The 19621-nt window shown below is 35.8% G+C and overlaps 2 protein-coding genes across 3 annotated transcripts in view; both read right to left on the bottom strand.

The window, feature by feature from the left end:
• Nucleotides 1–19621, bottom strand: part of Acer3 (alkaline ceramidase 3) — a 164925-nt gene that overhangs the window by 68120 nt on the left and 77184 nt on the right. Inside the window, exon 3 of one of the 2 annotated variants that reach the window (XM_047515803.1) lies at nt 18699–18751. The exons of the other annotated variant lie outside the window; for it this stretch is intronic. Within the exon in view, the coding sequence (XP_047371759.1) occupies nt 18699–18751 (53 nt within the window). The remainder of the gene's footprint in view (nt 1–18698; nt 18752–19621) is intronic. 2 annotated transcript variants of the gene reach the window in all.
• On the bottom strand, nt 6129–6389 carry LOC124958107 (small integral membrane protein 15-like). The gene has a single exon (XM_047515805.1). The coding sequence runs from the start codon at nt 6351–6353 to the stop codon at nt 6129–6131; it is 225 nt and encodes a 74-aa protein (XP_047371761.1). The 5' UTR covers nt 6354–6389.

Below are 19621 nucleotides of genomic sequence, written 5' to 3'. Positions count from 1 at the left end.
TTGTTCTTTCTTTTCCACTTGGATCACTCTTTTAGGAATTACTACCTATCTTTAGCTGCAGATCCTGGCCTTCTCTGGTGTGGTAGATCTCAAATTTCTCCTATATCTCTGGACTGCATTTTGCTACCAGGGTAATGATGTCACTCAGTTGATTTTTCTCCACTGTCCAGAGTGTCAGGAGTATATTCCCTGTGATATTTAGGATATCCCCTCCAAAACTGGGCACATCTCCTTGCTTTCCTACAATGATCACTCACGCTCCACTATGTCACTAATGTAATGACTGAAGATGTGGGCCAGTTTGTCCATGTCATGTTTTGACTTGCACGTCAGGCTGAACCTGTCCATTAATGCTGTAAAACCCAACACAATGATGCCTACAAGGACACCCTGGGCCGGGTGAGCTTGGTTCCAATCTCTGGGGACTTCCTGAAGACCAGCAGGTCAGGAAGCTGCACCGCAACCGGGCCTCCACAGGCCACAGAGGCGGCGCCACCTCCCGCTCGCCAGTTGCCATGGCAGTGGTGGGGCTTCTCATATTTCTTTACCTTTTAAGAAGTTATGGCTTAGTTGTTAACTTTGTAAAAGAAATATCAAATTTTAGTTTTCACCTCAAACTTGTTGGATCAAAAAGTATAGGACATCACTACATATGAGTTAAAGAATGAAATAAAATCAAAAGTGCCATCTATATAATCAACAAATTATCTGATAAAACTTTTTACTTACTTCACTGTTCTAGTTAACACAAAAATAAACTGATTCCAAGATACTATAGCATTTGGCATTTTTACTGCAAGTTTTAAATCAGTGTTATTCTTCTCAACAACTCATCTCTTAAGAAAATGTCAGTGTTCTTAAGTACAAAAACTGTTAAAAACAGAAGGTAGGTTCCTTGTCGATCTGTAACTCCGGTTTCAAGCAGAGGATATCTGTTTCTCGGAGAGGCAGTTTTTGCTGCTTATCAATCCCCTGGTGTTTACCCCATTTGTTTGCTGTGATGACCTGCAGTCTGCCAGCATATTGACGCCTTTTTTTGAGTGTAGATTGCTCACTGTCAGGCGCCTATCATCCGCCATTTGCCTGCCTCTCGCCTGTCCATCGCCTGCCTTACACCTATCCATCACCCAACGCACGAAGTTCACCTCCCCATCGTCCGACAACAGTCAGCAAACTGATCACCGACCACCAGTGGAGCACCAGCTGCCTGCTGTTGCCTGGAAGTTCACTGTTACAGTACCTGAAGGTTTGATTACACATGGCTACCGCCATTTTGAGACAACATCCAAGTCCCATAGGACCCCTGGCTGGACTGACTGAGCCCCGTCTCCAGGATCCCTCAGTCCAACTGATCACTCCCTGCCTCTGGGGCCCTCACATCGACTGACTGCTCCCTGCTGCCAGGACCCCCAGAACAACTGACTGTGCCCTATCACCGGGACCCCAGACGGACTGATTGCACCCCACCTCCAGGATCCCACAACCACACCAAACACACTGGACCTCCAGGACCCCTGCCTGGCCAACCGCATCCTGCCTCCAGGACCTCCAGCTGACCACCTCCACACCCTGGGCTGCAGCTCCCCATTTGCCAACACATTTCGAAGCCAGAGTGGTCATCTTGGATAATCCTGGAAGCCGTAGCTCTGATCTTTAGGTGGGGCAAAACCCATCCTGAGGCGCCTGCTGGAGGCTTGAAGTTCATTGTCAGCACATGGAACCTTCTTGAAAATAAACCATATGTTATGCCACAAAGCAGCCCTTAGGAAATGCAAAAAAATAGAGATACTGCCTTGTGTTCTATCAGATCATAATGGACTGAGAATAGAAATCAATGACAAAATAAAAAATAGAAATTACTCCAACATCTGGAGTCTAAATAATATGCTATTGAATGAAACATGGATAACAGAAAACATCAGGGAGGAGATAAAAAAATTCTTAGAGATCAATAACGACAATACAACATATCAAAATCTCTGGGACACTATGAAAGCGGTACTAAGAGGAAAATTCATTGCATGGAGCACATTTAAGAAAAGAATGAAAAGTCAACAACTAAATGACCTAACATTACAGCTCAAAGCCCTAGAAAAAGAAGAACAGAATAACAGCAAAAGTAGTAGAAGACAGGAAATAATTAAAATCAGAGCTGAAATCAATGAAATTGAAACAAAAGAAACAATTCAAAAAATTGACAAAACAAAAAGTTGGTTCTTTGAGAAAGTAAACAAAATAGACAAACCCTTAGCCACACTAACAAAGAGAAGGAGAGAGAAAACTCAAATTACTAAAATTTGTGATGAAAAAGGAAATATCACGACAGACACCACTGAGATACAGAACATAATGAGAAGCTACTTTGAAAATCTGTAGTCCAACAAAATAGAAACTACCGATGACATTGACAAATTTCTAGAGACATATGCTCCTCCAATACTGAACCAGGAGGACATACACGATTTAAACAGATCAATATCAAGCAATGAAATAGAAGAAGCTATTAAAAATCTACCATCCAAGAAAAGCCCAGGACCAGATGGATTCTCAGTCGAGTTCTACAAGACCTTCAAAGAAGAACTCATTCCAATACTTCTCAAAGTATTCCAGGAAATAGAAAAGGAGGGTACCCTACCGAACTCATTCTATGAAGCTAATACCACCCTCATACCCAAACCAGGTAAAGACACATCATGGAAAGAAAATTTTAGACCAATATCCTTGATGAATATAGATGCAAAGATCCATAACAAAATATTGGCAAACCGTATCCAAAAACATATTAAGAAAATTGTGCACCACAATCAAGTGGGGTTCATCCCTGGAATGCAAGGATGGTTTAACATCCGTAAATCAATAAACGTAATCCATCATGTCAATAGACTTAAGGATAAGAATCATATGGTTATATCAATTGACGCAGAAAAAGCGTTTGACAAAATACAACACCCCTTCATGCTCAAAATGCTATAAAAAATAGGGATAGTAGGAACATACCTGAACATTGTAAAGGCTATTTATGCTAAGCCCATGGCCAACTTCATTCTTAATGGAGAAAAACTGAAACCATTTCCTTTAAAAATGGGAACAAGACAGGGATGTCCTCTTTCACCACTTCTATTCAACATTGTCCTCAAAACTCTAGTCAGAGCAATTAGGCAGACGAAAGAAATTAAAGGGATACAAATAGGAAAAGAGGAACTTAAGCTGTCACTATTTGCTGATGACATGATTCTATATTTAGAGGATCCAAAAACCTCCTCCAGAAAACTTCTAGACCTCATTAATGAATTCAGCAAAATAGCAGGCTATAAAATCAACACACATAAATCTACAGCATTTTTATATGCGAGTGATGAAACAGCTGAAAGGGAAAAGAGGAAAACAACTCCATTTGCAATAGCCTCAAAAAAAAAAAAACTTGGGAATCAATCTAACCAAAGAGGTAAAAGATCTCTACAATGAAAACTACAAAACATTAAAGAAAGAAATTGAGGAAGACCTTAGAAGATGGAAAGATCTTCCATGTTCTTGGATAGGTGGAATTAATATTGTCAAAATGGCCATACTACCAAAAGTGCTATACAGATTCAATGCAATTACAATTAAAATCCCAGTGATGTACCTTACAGAAATAGAGCAAGCAATCATGAAATTCATCTGGAAGAATAAGAAACCCAGAATAGCTAAAGGAATCCTTAGCAGGAAGAATGAAACAGGGGGTATTGCAATACCAGATCTTCAACTATACTACAAAGCAATAGTAACAAAAACAGCATGGTATTGGCACCAAAATAGACAGGTAGATCAATGGTAAAGAGTAGAGGAAACGGACACAAACCCAAATAAACACAATTTTCTCATACTAGACAAAGGGGCCAAAAATATGCAATGGAGAAAAGATAGCCTCTTCAACAAATGGTGCTGGGAAAACTGGAAATTCACATGCAACAGAATGAAACTAAACCCCTATCTCTCACCCTGCACAAAAATCGACTCACAATGGATCAAGGAAATTGAAATCAGACCAGAGACCCTACATCTTACAGAAGAAAAAGTAGGTCCAAATCTTCAACTTGTTGGCTTAGGATCAGACTTCCTTAACAGGACTCCCATAGCACAAGAAATAAAAGCAAGAATCAACAACTGGGATAGATTCAAACTGAATAGCTTTCTCTCAGCAAAGGAAACTATCAGCAATGCGAAGAGAGAGCCTACAGAGTGGGAGAATATCTTTGCCACTCATATTTCAGGTAGAGCACTAATTTCCAGAATATATAAAGAACTCAAAAAACTCTACACGAAGAATACAAATAACCCAATCAACAAATGGGCTAAGAATATGAACAGACGCTTCACAGAAGATCTACAAGCAATCAACAAACATATGAAAAAATGTTCACCATCTTTAGTAATAAGAGAAATGCAAATCAAAACTACGCTAAGATTCCATCTCACCCCAATTAGAATGGCGATTATCAAGAATACAAGCAACAATAGGTGTTGGAGAGGATGTGGGGAAAAAGGTACACTCGTACATTGCTGGTGGGGCTGCAAATTAGTGCAGCCACTCTGGAAAGCAGTGTGGAGATTCCTTAGAAAACTTGGAATGGACCCACCATTTGACCCAGCTATCCCACTCCTTGGCCTATACCCAAAGGACTTAAAATCAGCATACTACAGAGATACAGCCACATCAATGTTCATAGCTGCTCAATTCACAATAGCCAGAATGTGGAACCAACCTAGATGTCCTTCAATTGATGAATGGATAAAGAAACTGTGGTATATATATATACAATGGAATATTACTCAGCTATAAAGAATAATAAAATTATGTCATTTGCAGGTAAATGGATGAAATTGGAGAATATCATGCTAAGTGAGATAAGCCAATCTCAAAAATCCAAAAGATGAATTATCTCACTGATAAGCGGATGATGACACATAATGGGGGGGTGGGAGGGGGGCAAGAATGGAGGAAGGAGGGACTGTATAGAGGGAAAAGAGAGGTGAGAGGGGTGGGGGGAAGGAAAAAATAATGGAATGAATCAAACATCATTACCCTATGTAAATGTATGATTACGCAAATGGTGTGCTGTTACTCCATGTACAAACAGAAACAACATGTATCCCATTTGTTTACAATAAAAATAAATTAAAAAAAACAGAAGGCATTCTTCTACATAATCAAGAAAAGAGAATCTTTATAAAATTAGATTTTAAAAATGAGAATGTCTTGATAAGGCTAAAATCAGAAAAAGATGAAGCAAACAAACTTATATACTCATTGATTAATACTATTTTACTTTGAGAAATCCAGAAATGACTACATTCCAAGGAATAAGCAATAATGATAAAAGATGTGATTAATATACTGTATCTCCTTTAAGTCAAAGCAAACTTTTCACCTCAGAGAGGATAATTCTTTTATATTCTTAACATCCTTTGTCTAGAACAGGATCCGATTTTAAGTCACTATTTGAATAAAGTTCATAATATAAACTCAATTTTCTCCATAGGATGTTTTCATTTCAGTACAAAAGCTACAATGGCAAATGACTTAGTCACTTTTGAAGAATTTTTAAGAATTTGCAGGTTGGGTAACCCGTATCTGAAATGCTTAGGACTAGAAGTGTTTGATTTTTTTCATATTTTGGAATATTTGCATATACATGAGATATCTTGAGGATAGAACCTAAGTCTAAACACAAAATTCATTTGTTTTGTATAGTTTGAAGGTAATTTTATACAATATTTTTAGTGTACTTGTGTTTTGACTGAAACCCTTTAAGAAGTCAGGTGGGGAATTTTCCACTTGGGGATCATGTTTGTGCACAAAAAGTTTTGGATTTTGGAGCATTTGGGGTTTGGGATTTTCTGATTAGTGATATTCAACCTGTGTAATAAATGCTTATTTATAATAATTGCCAGTAGATACCAACAAACTTCTATACCCGAGTCTAAAACTACAGTATTGAGGTAAAAACTAACATGATTCTTCTATATGGTCAGATTTCATTTACTAAATAATACTATCATGAAATCCAAAGAAACCTTAGTGAGTCCTTCCAAAGCTGCATAATTTCCAAGTGATTTTTCTCTGGTTGCAGAGCCTATTCATTCCTTCAGTCCTTTTTCAGTTGGCTAGCTTTTGCAATATTTTCTTGATGTTTTTGTTTCTTCTTTTGCTCCTTCTCCCTGGCTTCAATCATCTTGGCCAATTTCCAGGACAGTACATCACTTGTTAGGAACAGTGGAGTAAGGGCCAAAATAACTGTTGTAAGGAAGCCATATGGGTCTTTTGCAGCCCATTCCACAATATACTCAGCCCAAGTCTTTATATCAAACATCTTTGTAACAGTCTTAGGAAAACTGGGGGGTAGGCTTATGCTTGAGTAGTGATCTCTAATTTTGTCTGGGATTATCTGTAAGCCAAGCACAATTTCAGATGACCCTTGGTGGCTTGCCTTCTTTAGTTCCATGGTATACTTCTGAGAGGGTTAAATTCGCCAGACCGGAAGCTTCTCTTAATTTCTTTTACTAATTTATATATTTAGCATCATCTAATTTATTCTGTGTATAATTTGTTGTTTTTGAACAAACAAGGTTATCCAGCCATCTGTCCTAATGCACACAACTATGTAGCATACCTGACTCACTGTTCCTGGAAGGCAGCCTTGGTATCACAAACTATGAAACCATATTTCCAAGAAATGACATAGAGTCTATTCTTTTGCATTTCCTTACTATAATACCTTAAACAGATTCAACGTCCACTAACACAAATGAAAAGAGATATTAATGGCCAGGGAAATAATTTCATTAATCCCTATAGTTTGTCTCTAAAAATAACAATCACTATTATTAATGCAATAAGAATAGTAATTATGGCCATTATATATTTATATAATAATATGGAGGGATGCTACAAGTTCACAGGGTAGAAACTCTGCTGCTTCAGAACCATACTGATAGATGTGTAGACATACAAATGATGCAAAAAAGCAAGGGAATGAACCATCCCAAACAACCCCAAATGCCTCCAACAATATACTTCACCAATACCACAGTGGAGGATATGTCAGAGAAGGTATTTAGAAAGTTCACAGTTAAACTGCTTTATGAGGTAAAAGACAATGTAAGGAGTGAAATCAGACAGAAAATACAAGAAGTGAAAGATTATTTCAATAAGATAAGAGATTCTGAAAAAGAATCAATTGGAAATCCTCAAAATGAGGAAATCAACAAACCAAAGTAAAAATTAAATGGAAAGCATTACTAATATGCTAGATTACTTGGACTACTTTCAGGCATCAAAGACAAAGTATATGATCTTGAAAATAAAGTTGACCATAGAGAAAAAATGTTAAGAGACCATGAACAGAATATTCAAGAAATATGGGAAAACATTAAAGACCAAATTTAAGATTCATCAGGCTAGATGAGGGTCTCAAATACAAATTAAAGGAATGCATAATCTTTTCAATGAAATAATAACAGAAAAATTTCCAAACTTTAAGAATGAAATGGGAATTCAAATACAGGAGATATACAGGACTCAATATATATAAAATTATAATGAATCTACTCTAAGACACTTTATTATGACAATACCTAACAAACAGAATAAAGACAGAATTTTAAAAGCTGCTAGAGAAAATTGGTCATATTTAGAGGTAAACCAATCTGGATCACTACTGATTTCTTAACCCCAACCCTAAAAGCTAGGAGGTCTAGGAATAATATATACTGAGTTCTGAAAGGAAATAGATGCCAACCAAGAATACTATACCCAGCAAAATTAAGATTCAGGATAGAAGATGAAATAAAAATCTTCCACAACAAACAAAAGCTAAAAGAATTCACAATTAGAAAGCCTGCACCATAAAATATGCTCAATAAAATATTTCATAAAGAAGAAATAAAAATGAAAACTAGCAGAGGGAGGAACTATACTGAAGAACAGTCAATCGAAAGAGAATCAAATTCAATTTAAAAATAATAATAAAAATGAGAGGAAATAAAAATCATCTCTCCATAATAACATTGAATGTAAATGGTCTAAATTCTTCAATCAGAAGACAAAGGTTGGCAGATTGGATTGAAAAACAAGACACAACAATGTGTTGTCTCCAAGAGACTTACCTCATAGTCAAAGACATCCACAGACTGAAGGTGAAAGGATGGGAAAAAACATACAATTCACATCGATCTCATCAATAAGCAAGAGTTTCTATACTTATATCAGATAAAAGGGACTTCAAGTCGTAGTTAATCACAAGAGACAATGAAGGTCATTTCATACTGATTAAGGGAATCATACATCAATAAGAAATAATGATTGTAAATATTTATGCACCAAACAAAGGAGCATCTCTATAAATCAAACAAACCCTTATTAATGTTAAAAATTAAATAGACCATAATCCACTAATACTGGGTGACTTTAACATGCCTGTCTGGATAGCTCATCCAAACAAAAACTAAATAAAAAAGTTACAGAACTAAAAAATACAATTAATAATTTAGACTTAATAGATATATATAGAATATTTCACCCATCAATAACTGAATACCCTTTCTTCTCAGCAGTACATGGAATATTTTCTAAAATAGACTATATTTTAGGCCACAAAACAAATCTTAGCAAATAAAAAAATGGAGATAATGCCTTACATTCTATCAGATCACACAGAATGAAATTATAAATCAACAATCAGATAAAAAAATAGAAACCACTCTATAACACCAAGAAACTAAATAATACACTTTGAATGATAAATGGATAACAGAAGAAATCAGGGGAGAAATAAAAAAAATACTTAGAAGTAAATGAGAATAGTTTTAAAACATATCAAAATCTTTGGGACAGTATGAAGGCAATTCTAAGAGGAAAGTTTATAGCACTGAGCTCATACATTCAAAGAATAGAAAGATATCAAATAAATAATTTAACATTATATCTCAAGGGCATAGAAAAAGAACAAACCATCACCCAAGCCAGTAAAAGACAGGAAATAATTGAAATCAGAGTCAAAATAAATGAAATTGAGATTAAAAAAAATTCAAAAAGATCAATGAAACAGTTGGTTTTTTGGAAAAATAAACAAAATTGATAAATCCTGAGTCAAGCTAACCAAAAGAAACAGGGATAAACTCAAGTTATTAAAATCCATGATCAAAAAGGAAATATCACCACAGATACTACATAAAATACAGAGGATTATCAGAAAATACTTTGAAAATTTATACTCCAATAAGCTAGAAAATCTTGAAGACATTGACAAATTCCTAAAGGCACATGACCTACCCAAACTGAACAAGGAGGATATAGAAAATTTAAACAGATCAATTTCAAGTAATGAAATTGAAGAAGCCATCAGAATGGAACTGGAGAATATCATGCTAAGTGAAATAAGGCAATCCCAAAAAACCAAAGGCCAAATGTTTTCTGATATGTGGATGCTAATTTCATAATAAGATGGGGAGGTTAGGGAAGAATAGAAGTACTTTGGATTAGAAAAAAGGAAATGAAGGGAAGGGAGGGAGAATGGGAATAGGAAAGATAGAATGAATCAGACATTACTAACCTATGTGCATATATGATTATATGACCAATGTAATTCTACATCATGTACAACCAGGAGAAGTTATATTCCATATATGTATAATATGTCAAAATACATTCTATTATCATGTATAACTAATTAGAATAAAAAATTGTTATGAAATTTTTTTTAAAAAGCCTACCAACAAAGAAAAGCTCAGAACTGGATAGATTCTCAGTTGAGTTCTACCAGACCTTTAAAAAGAATTAATACCAATTCTCCTCAAATTATTCCATGAAATAGAAAAGAAGTGAATTCCTCCAAATTAATTCTATGAGACCCAGTATCACCCTGTCACCAAAATCAGACAATGACACATTAAGGAAAGAAAACTTCAGACCAAGAGTCTTAATAAAATATTGGTGAATCACATACAGAAACACATTAAAAAGATAGTACACCATGATCTAGTGGTTTTCATCCCAGGGATGCAAGGTTGGTTCAACATACAGAAATCAGTGAACATAATTTGCCACAAAAACAAACTAAAGAAATGAATCGCATGATTATCTTAATGCAGAAAATGCGTTTGACAAAATATAGCATCCATTCATGTTTAAAACCTAGAAAAATTAGGGATAGAAGGAACAAATCTCAACATTGTAAAGGCCAACAAAAACCTAAGGCCAACATCATTCTGAATGAAGAAAAACTGAAAAAAAAAAAGAAAAAAGAAAAACTGAAAGTTTACTTGAGTAATGAAATTGAAGAAGCCATCAAAAGCCTACTTTAGAGTTTTTTCCTCTAAAACAGGAATAAGACAGGGATGCCCACTTTCAACATAATCCTTGAAAATCTAACCAGAGCAATTAGGCAGGAGAAGGAAATTAAAGGGGTATGAATAGGAAAAGAAAAGTTCAAACTGTTTGCTGAAGACATGACCTTATATTTAGAAGACCCAAAAAACTTTACCAGAAAACTTCTAGCACTCATAAATAAATTCAGCAAAGTAGCAGGATACAAAATCAACACCCATAAATCACATTTCTATATTACAATAATGAATATGTTGAAAAAGAAATTAGGAAAACTATCCCATTCACAACAGCATAAAATAAAAATTAAATTAAAATAAAATAAAATAATAAAATAAAATAAAATATTTGGGAATCAATCTAACAGAAAAGGTAAAGGACCTCTACAAGGAAAACCATAAAACACTAAAGAAATAATGAAGAAGACCTTAGACGATAGAAAGACATCCTACATTCTTGGATAGGCCAAAGTAATATTGTCAAAATAGCCATATTACCAAAAGTGCAACATAGATTCAATGCAATTCCCATAAAAATTCCAGTGACATTCTTCATAGAAATAGAAAAAGTCTTGAAATTCATTTGGAAAAATAAGAGGCCCAAAATAGCCAAAGCAACTCTTAGCAAGAAAAGCAAAGCAGGAAACATCACAATACCACACCTTAAATTATACAGCAGAGCTATAGTAACAAAAATAGGATGGCATTGGCACCAGAACAGGCATGAAGACCAATGGAATAAAATAGAAGACACAGAGACAAACCCACATAAATACAGTTATCTCATACTAGACAAGGTTGCCAAAAACATACATTGGAGAAAAAAAGATAGTCTCTTTAATAAATGATGCTGGGAAAACTAGAATTCCATATGTAGAAGAATGAAATTTAACCCCTATCTCTCACCTTGCACAAACTCAACTCAAAGTGTATCAAAGACCTAGGATTAGACCAGAAACCATGCACCTGTTAAAAGAAAATGTAGGCCAGACATATCGGCTCAGGAACTCACCTCTTTAGCAAGATTTCTAAAGTGCAAGAAATAAAATTAAAAAAAAAAACAATAAATGGGATGGCATCAAATTAAAAAGATTCTTCACAGCAAAGAAATCAATAAAGAGCTTGAAGGGAAAACCTACAGAATGGAAGAAAATCTTTGCTGTCTGCACCTCAGATAAGGCATTAATACCCAGGATATACAAAGAACTTAAAAAATGTAACACTGAGGGCTGGGGAGATAGCTCAGTCAGTAGAGTGCTTGCCTTGCAAGCACAAGGCCCTGGGTTCGATCCCCAGCACCACAAAAAAAAAAAAAAAAAAAAAAAGTAACACTGAAAAACAAATAATCCAGTCGATAACTGGGCAAAGGAATTAAACAGACACTTCTCAAAAGAAGAAATATGACTGCTGAACAAATATATGAAAAAAGGTTCAACATTTCTAAGAATTAGAGCAATGTGAATTAAAACTACACTGAGATTTCATCTCACTCATCAGAATGGAAATTATTAAGAATACAAGTATAATAAATGTTGGAGGGGATGTGGGAAGAGTAATACATTGTTGGTGGGACTGTAAATTTGTGCAACCACTCTGGAAAGTAGTATGGAGATTCCTCAAAAAACTAGGAATGCAACCACCATTTTACCCAGTTATCCCACTCAGTAAATATCCAAAGGATTTAAAATCAGTACTACAGTGACACAGCACATCAATGTTTTTAGCAGCACAATTCACAATAGCTAAGCTAGGGAGCCAACCTAGGTGCCCTTTGACAGATGAACAGATAAAGAAAATGTGGAATATATACATAGAGGAATATTACTCAGCCATAGAGAATGACTTTATGACATTTGCCTATAAATGAATGGATCTTGAGACTATCATGCCACGTGAAATAAGTCAATCCCCCAAAATCAAAGGTTGAATGTTTTCTCTGATATGTAGAAGTTAACCCCACAAGAAGAGGTGACAGATTAGTTTAGTGGAGTAGACAAGGGGGAATGAAGGGGAAAGGAAAGACAGCGGAATAAATCTGAAATAACTTTACCATATATACATGAATATACCACAGTGAATCTCACCATCATGTACATCCATAAGAAATTAAATTTTTTAAAAATTAATTAATCATTTAAAAAATAAATATGGTAGAACAAAGAAGAAGGAGAGGTACTGGGGTCTGAATTAGAACAAGATATATTCCATGCTTGTATAATTATGTCAAAATAGATTCTACTGTCATGTAAAACTAAAAGAACCAATAAGTGTATTATAAAGATCCAGGGTCCAGGTCCCCTCCTAGCATCCTTGCTACATATTTGAGAAGTACCATAATAAACTACTGAAGTAATGGAAGAGCAAAGTCAAGGTTATTTTTCCAGCAATATAGTTCTATTCCCTTGGTGCTTTGGTGCATGCACTTGTGCAGAAGTTAAAGTGTGGACTCACTGTGAAGCATGAGAACCCTCTGCCATGGATGCTATGGTGGATTGAAAGATGGAGAATTCCAACTATTTAAATGTAACATTGAGGAAGAAAACAAAAAAAGGAAGAAACTTTGCAACTGCTAGAAGGAAACATAGGTACAGGTAATGACTTCCTGACTGGGACTTCTATAAGCTCAGGAACTAATAGTTAGAATTGATAAATGGGATGGCATCAAATTAAAAATCTTCTGCACAGCAAAGAATACAGTTAACAGTGTGGGATAGCCTGCAGAATGGGAGGAAATCCTTGCCAGTTGGCTCTTCCAACAGAGATTAATATCCAGAATATAAATGAACTAGAAAACTCAGTATCAAAAAAACCAAAAAAAAAAAAAAAAAAAAAACCCCCACTAACCCATTCACTAAATGGGATGTGGGATGATGAACTGAACAGGCACTTCTCAAAAGAAGTGCAAATGGAGGCTGGGGCTGTAGCTCAGTGGTACAGTACTTGCCTCCCACATGTGAGGCTCTGGGTTCAATCCTCAGTACCACATAAACATAAAATAAAAAGATGTTGTGTCCCTCTACAACTAAAAAATATTTTTAAAAAAGAAGTGCAAATGGCAAACTATTAAATGAAAAAATGTTCAACATCTTCAGCTATCAGGGAAATGAAAACTGAAACTACATTAAGATTCCATCTCATCCTAGTAGGGAAGGCAATTATCAAGAATATAAATAACAATAAACACTGGCGCTGATGTGGGGAAAAAAGGAGCCATTCACCATTAGGAACATAAATTGTTATAACCACTATGGAAATCAGTTTGGAGATCCCTCAAAAAATTAACATTAAGCTGGGTGTGGTGGTGCACACCTATAATCCCAGCAACTCAGGAGGCTGAGACAGTTGAATCACAAGTTCAAGGTTAATCTCAGCAATTTAGAAGATTCTGTCTACCCCATTTGTGTACAATGAATCAAAATGCAGTCTGTAAAAAGAAAAAACAAAAAATCATGAAAAAAATAAATAAAAGTACTGGGGATGTAGATCAGTGGTAAAGTACCCCTGGGTTCAATCACCACTACTAAACATACCCCCTAAAACAAACAAACAAACAAACCTCCTAAAACTAAAAATAGAACTATCGTATGATCCAGCTATATCTCTCCTTGGCATTTATACAGGTGTCCTAAGTTTTCTTTCATATGTGGAAACGAGGGGGAAAAAATCAACATTGTGAAAGTATAAGGGAGAACTGTAGGATGGAGGAAAGGGACTAGGAGGAGGGAGATGAAGTGGAGGTACTAAAGAACAAAATTGGTCAAATTATGTTATATGCATGTATGAATATTCTAAAATGAAACCCACTAATGTGTGTTACACACAAAAAAACCAGACAGTACAGTTAATACAAGGTGTCATATCAGGTGTGTGCAGAAAGTGTTCTGAAGGAGAAAAGAGTAAAAGGAGAACTGGTTAAGAGGTAGACCGGATTAGGGAAGTTGCTGCTTGGATGAAGGTAGTAGAATGGGAATGGATGTAAGTGAACAGGTTTTAAGCAATATTTAGGAAGTAAACAGCTTTGTTGTCAACTTGATGGAAAGGTGAGAGAGACAAAACTGCAAAGGATGACTCAAGTTTCTTGGCTATAAATAGGTTCAGTGATAACAGTACAGTTTACTGAGATTCTGAAAAAAAAAAAGAAAAATTACAAGAACAATTTTCAACATTTCAGTTTGAAGTACCTGTGAGGTTGGCAAGTAGAAATAAATGTCAATCAGGGAACTAGAAGTACAAATCTGCAGTTAATAAGCGAGGTCTGAACTCCAGATGTTGGTGGCTTGTTTAAAAGGACTAAAGTGAACTGAGTACATGTTAAAAAGACATTCATTTTTCAAATCTGAGTAATACAAATATGAAAGTTTTATGTCAAAACCATAACTAACAAAATTATGAATGGTAAAAAAAGCAGAGTTCTGGGGTGAAGTGTTGTATGTGTATGAAGCTGAGTCTGGAGAAATAGGCAGGGGCCAGATTACAAAGCTTATAGTTCAAATTTATGGGTTTAAACTATGGGTAGTATTAAAATGGTTAATAAAAGTATCAGACATCTGAAGAGTGGGCATTGCGTTTTGCATGTCTCATCCCCAACACCTCATCCCTAAAACTGGAAAATATTGCTCAAAGAATGAAAATGATTAGTTTTTATTGGTAGGAAAAATTCTTCTCCAGTGGAACAAATGGATGGGAGAGTCAGGGACACCAACCAGGAAATAATTACAGCATTCTGGATTGGATTTTATGGTAGGTGTGATGGATTAAGGTAATGGGAATGGAGGCAGTGAGAAGTAGATGAATTCAAGAGTTATTTTGGAAGTTGAATCAAGAGGTTTTACAGGTAGCAGGTAGTTGTAGGTAGTGGTGCTGAAGATAAAGAATACACGGGCACAAGATCAATAAGTAGTAATAATTGTTGGTATTTCTACACATTAGATACAAGATATCTGAAAACAATATTAAGCAATTCCATATTCAATAGCATCAAAAGGGATAAAATATTTAGGAAATAATTTAACAGAAGTCAAGACTTGTGCTCTAAAATCACCTTGTGGTAAGTATGCCCCAGCCTCTGGAATTAGCCCTGTGCCTTTTATGGATAAGATTTGTAGAAAACAAGTTCTGAAGCTTTGGGGTTCCCTTGCAGCCAGGTCCTCTCTCAGATAGGGCTTGAGAATGTGTGCATGCACACGTGTGTGTGTGTGTGTGTGTGTTGTGTGTGTGTGTGTGTGTACGGATATAAAATAAGTGCATATCACATATACTTTTACATCTATGTTATATGCTTTACATATTTATGTGTATTGAAACCATGAGTTTACATTGATACCTCCAATTTCAATTCATCACCATAGAGTTCATCCTAGTTTTCATCTTTTCAATATTTGAGTCTGTTCTCTAAAATAGTGAAAAACATGACTCCTGTTATCCTTAATATATTTATTTATTTAATTAATTCCTCTTTCTATAACTAGGATTTCATTACTGCTACCTGTCCTCCAAAGCAATGCCTTCTTTCCTCTATGAAGGCTCCAAGTCCTGTGCTGGACTACTCCTGAACCCCCACTTAGATAATGTCTTCACCCTGCCCATGTTTCCATATCATGCATTAGGTTACCCTGCTGTGTAGAAGACACCTTCATCCTTGCAGGGCAATGAAACTCAGCACAAAGCTGCATCAGCTATGTGACACCCTCCTTATCCCACTCTGATTTCAACCATGCTCCCAATGATCCCCCCAGTTTGGGTGGACGCCTTCTTCTTCCCTGAGCTGCCACCTCTGCCTATACATCCTTTTCAATATGGTCTTTGAACCCCTGCCATGTGTTGCCCTGTTGTTCAAGCACTCTTCTCATCCCTGATAAGGCTCTGATACTCTACACTATCCCTTATGTGGACACGTGCCTTGCATAATTCAAGGACCAATGCTCTATGGTGGTGGACTCCCAACCCATGCAGATACCATGTGTGTGTCTCTCAGGCTTTGATTCTGGGTCACCCTCCTTACCTCACTCAGGTTCTGATACTTCAGTCTGGGCCAGAACCTCCTTTCCCTTATTTTTAATGTTTCTGATAATATTGCCAAAATGTCTCTAGAAAGGTCCTATCTTTCCTACATTGTCAAAAAATAAGGGAGATTAATTTGGGGATTAATTTTAGGATTTAAAATCAGAAAAAAACAGATTTGGGGTTAGAATTTATAATCTGTAGGTAATTTTTATCAAATTAATCTTTCATCTCTGGTACTAGAATGTGTAAAACATGAGTAGGAACTAAGTTGTTTTAAGGTTTTAATAAGAAAGTACCTGGTTATTTAAGAGCTGAAAAAATTCCAATTATTTTTAAATAAGATAACAGGCAAAGTTCTATTTTCAGGATCATTAATTGCTGTTGCTCACTGGTGTGGCTATTCTTAAGACTGGTACCCTTTCCATACAATTGTTAAGTATTGTGAATATCAAATGATGCCATTTCTTACTTTCTGGTTTGAATATGAGGTGTCCCCCAAAAGTTCTTGTGTCAATGCAGGAATGTTCATAGGTGAAATGATTACATAATGAAGCTACAGCCTAATCAGTCCATCCTAATTTGAAAGAACTACTGTGCTAGGTGGTAACTCTGGGCTATGTGAAGAGGCTAGAGGAGGTTTGTCACTAGGGCCATGGCCTGGAAGGGTTCATCTTCCCTGCAGCACTGCACAGCACCCTCTTCCCCTGCACTGCCTGCTTCCTGGTTTCCATGTCCTGAGCTGCTTGCCTCTGTCATGCTCTTCCACCATGATGCTCTGCCTCACCTTGGGCCCAGAGAAATGGAGTCAGCCCACTATGGACTGAAATCTCTGAAACTGAGCCCACAAAAACTTTTCCTCCTCTAACTTGTTCTTGTCAGGTGTTTTGGTCACAGCAACAAAAAAGTGACTAACACACCATTTCTACCAATACATTTCACATTCTACATTTATAACCACTACTAGATACACCACACATTGTAATAAAGTCCCTGCATCTGCTTCCACCATAATGCAAATCTAGTAATTTCATTCTTTTACTACCTAAAATATTTCAGCTAATTCTTTTAGATTCTGTTTTAATGTCTTTAATCTTTATAGATTCTTCCAAGCTCCACCATGTTTCCACAAATCATTCACATCCTTCAAAATAATTTTACATTCTATCACTACTGTTTTCCCAACCAAAAAATGTGAAAATAAGTGTGTTCATTATAGGCCTTACTAGGATTAGACCTGTGTCTTTTCCATCTGTGTATTCTTCAAGTCAAGCATAGCATGCTGCAAAGAACACACCACCTTTTACAAATATTTGTTGAATATTAGAATCAGTACTAAGAATTATTATACATTTAATAACTATCATTAATGATAAATAAAACTGTTGCATATGTAGAATGTTATTGTCCAACATGATAGCCACTAGCCACTTCAACGTGTCATATAAGCCAAATCTGAACTGAAAAGTACTGCAGGTACAAAATATACATCAGATTTCTAAATGTGAAGTACTTTATTAAAATTTTTGTACTGATTATATGTTGAAGTAACACCTTTGTAATATTAATATGTTAATTGCACCCGTTGCTTACATTTTTAATGTGGCTACTAGAAAGTCTTCCCACCTCCCAGCACTGGGGACTGAATCCAGGGGTACTTTACCATTGAGTTACATCCCCAGTGCTTTTTATTTTATTTTGAGACAGAGTCTCAGTAAGTTGCCTAGGGTAGCCTTGAATTTACAGTCCTCCTGTCTCAGCCTCCCAAGTTGCTGCAATTACTGGTGTGTACCACCATGCCCATCTAGAAAGTCTTAATTTCAGGTCTTATTTCTACTGGACAGTGATATTCTAGAAGTTCCTGGGTTAGTGATGGGAAACCAAATGGTCAAAAGTCTGAGCACTAGACATATGACCTCCTTGGTGAAAGAATAGGAACTAAAAATCCTTGCATAATTCTAAAATTTTACCAATTAGAGGGGTATGATACCACTCACATAGATACCATGAAGACATGGAAGAATGCAGGCATCTAAGAATAAGAATATATTGTTTTGGTGAACTGATTATGCCTTTTAAAAATGTCTCTACATGACTCTAGAATGCTGCACTAAAATTACAAGGCATGCAGAGAGGTAAAAAAAAAAAAGATTCTTTATGGACAACTCAACTGTTCACTTCTTTACTTCACTTAGTCAATTTGGATTCTTTGATCTGAAGAAAAAAACTCCAGTAATCACAAATCTTCCTTTATTTATGTACTTTTTTTCTCGAATCTGAAGTGTCTCTAGATTTAGAAAAGTAAGCTCTTAGTCAATTCTCTCATTACTAACCTGCATTTCATATTGCAGAGTCATGTGGAAACACCAGGATCCCATTCCTACCACTGAAATGTAAAGAAACAAATAAAAAAAATTAGCATGAAATTCTTTGGGAGTGACCAGAGTGACTTAAGACAATAAAACAATTCATAGCACTGAGTTTTAAGGAAAACGAAGTTTATAAAATCTTGTGGTAAGATATAGCTGACTCTGGGCATGTTCTATAATTGAAATTTCATGTAGAAGAAAATGAATACAATATAAGTTCTTTTAAATTCCCTCCACAAAGTGATTTACTAGACTGACAACATCTCTTTATTTATAAATGGAGTATTAGAAATGGAATATTAGGAAATATATTACTGGATGCTCAGGATAAGCTTTAATGTGCACAGCTAGTTCAGTACCTTTTAGCATTCTTTTGCACTTCTGATTCAAATAGCTGAGCTGTATGCTTACACTAAGTGCCAGTCAATTATGCTTGCCCCCAAACCTGCTAATAATACTGTATTGAGTTAACAGAAATACAACTTCAAAAAGAAAGTTTCTTAAAAAAAAAATTAAATGCTTAAAACAGATTCTAGTATGAGAAAATTGTATTTATTTGGGTTTGTGTCCATGTCCTCTATTCTGTACCATTGATCTACCTGTCTATTTTGGTACCAATACCATGCTGGTTTTGTTACTATTGCTTTGTATTATAGTTGAAGATCTGGTATTGCGATACCCCCTGCTTCGCTCTTCCTGCTGAGGATTGCTTTAGCTATTCTGGGTTTCTTATTCTTCCAGATGAATTTCATGATTGCTTGCTCTATTTCTGTAAGGTACATCATTGGGATTTTAATTGTAATTGCATTGAATTTGTATAGCACTTTGGTAGTATGGCCATTTTGACAATATTAATTCTGCCTATCCAAGAACATGGGAGATCTTTC

Source organism: Sciurus carolinensis, chromosome 11 (assembly GCF_902686445.1).
Source record: "Sciurus carolinensis chromosome 11, mSciCar1.2, whole genome shotgun sequence".
NCBI classification, from domain to species: domain Eukaryota; kingdom Metazoa; phylum Chordata; class Mammalia; order Rodentia; family Sciuridae; genus Sciurus; species Sciurus carolinensis.
This window is presented reverse-complemented; position numbering and strand designations above follow the sequence as displayed.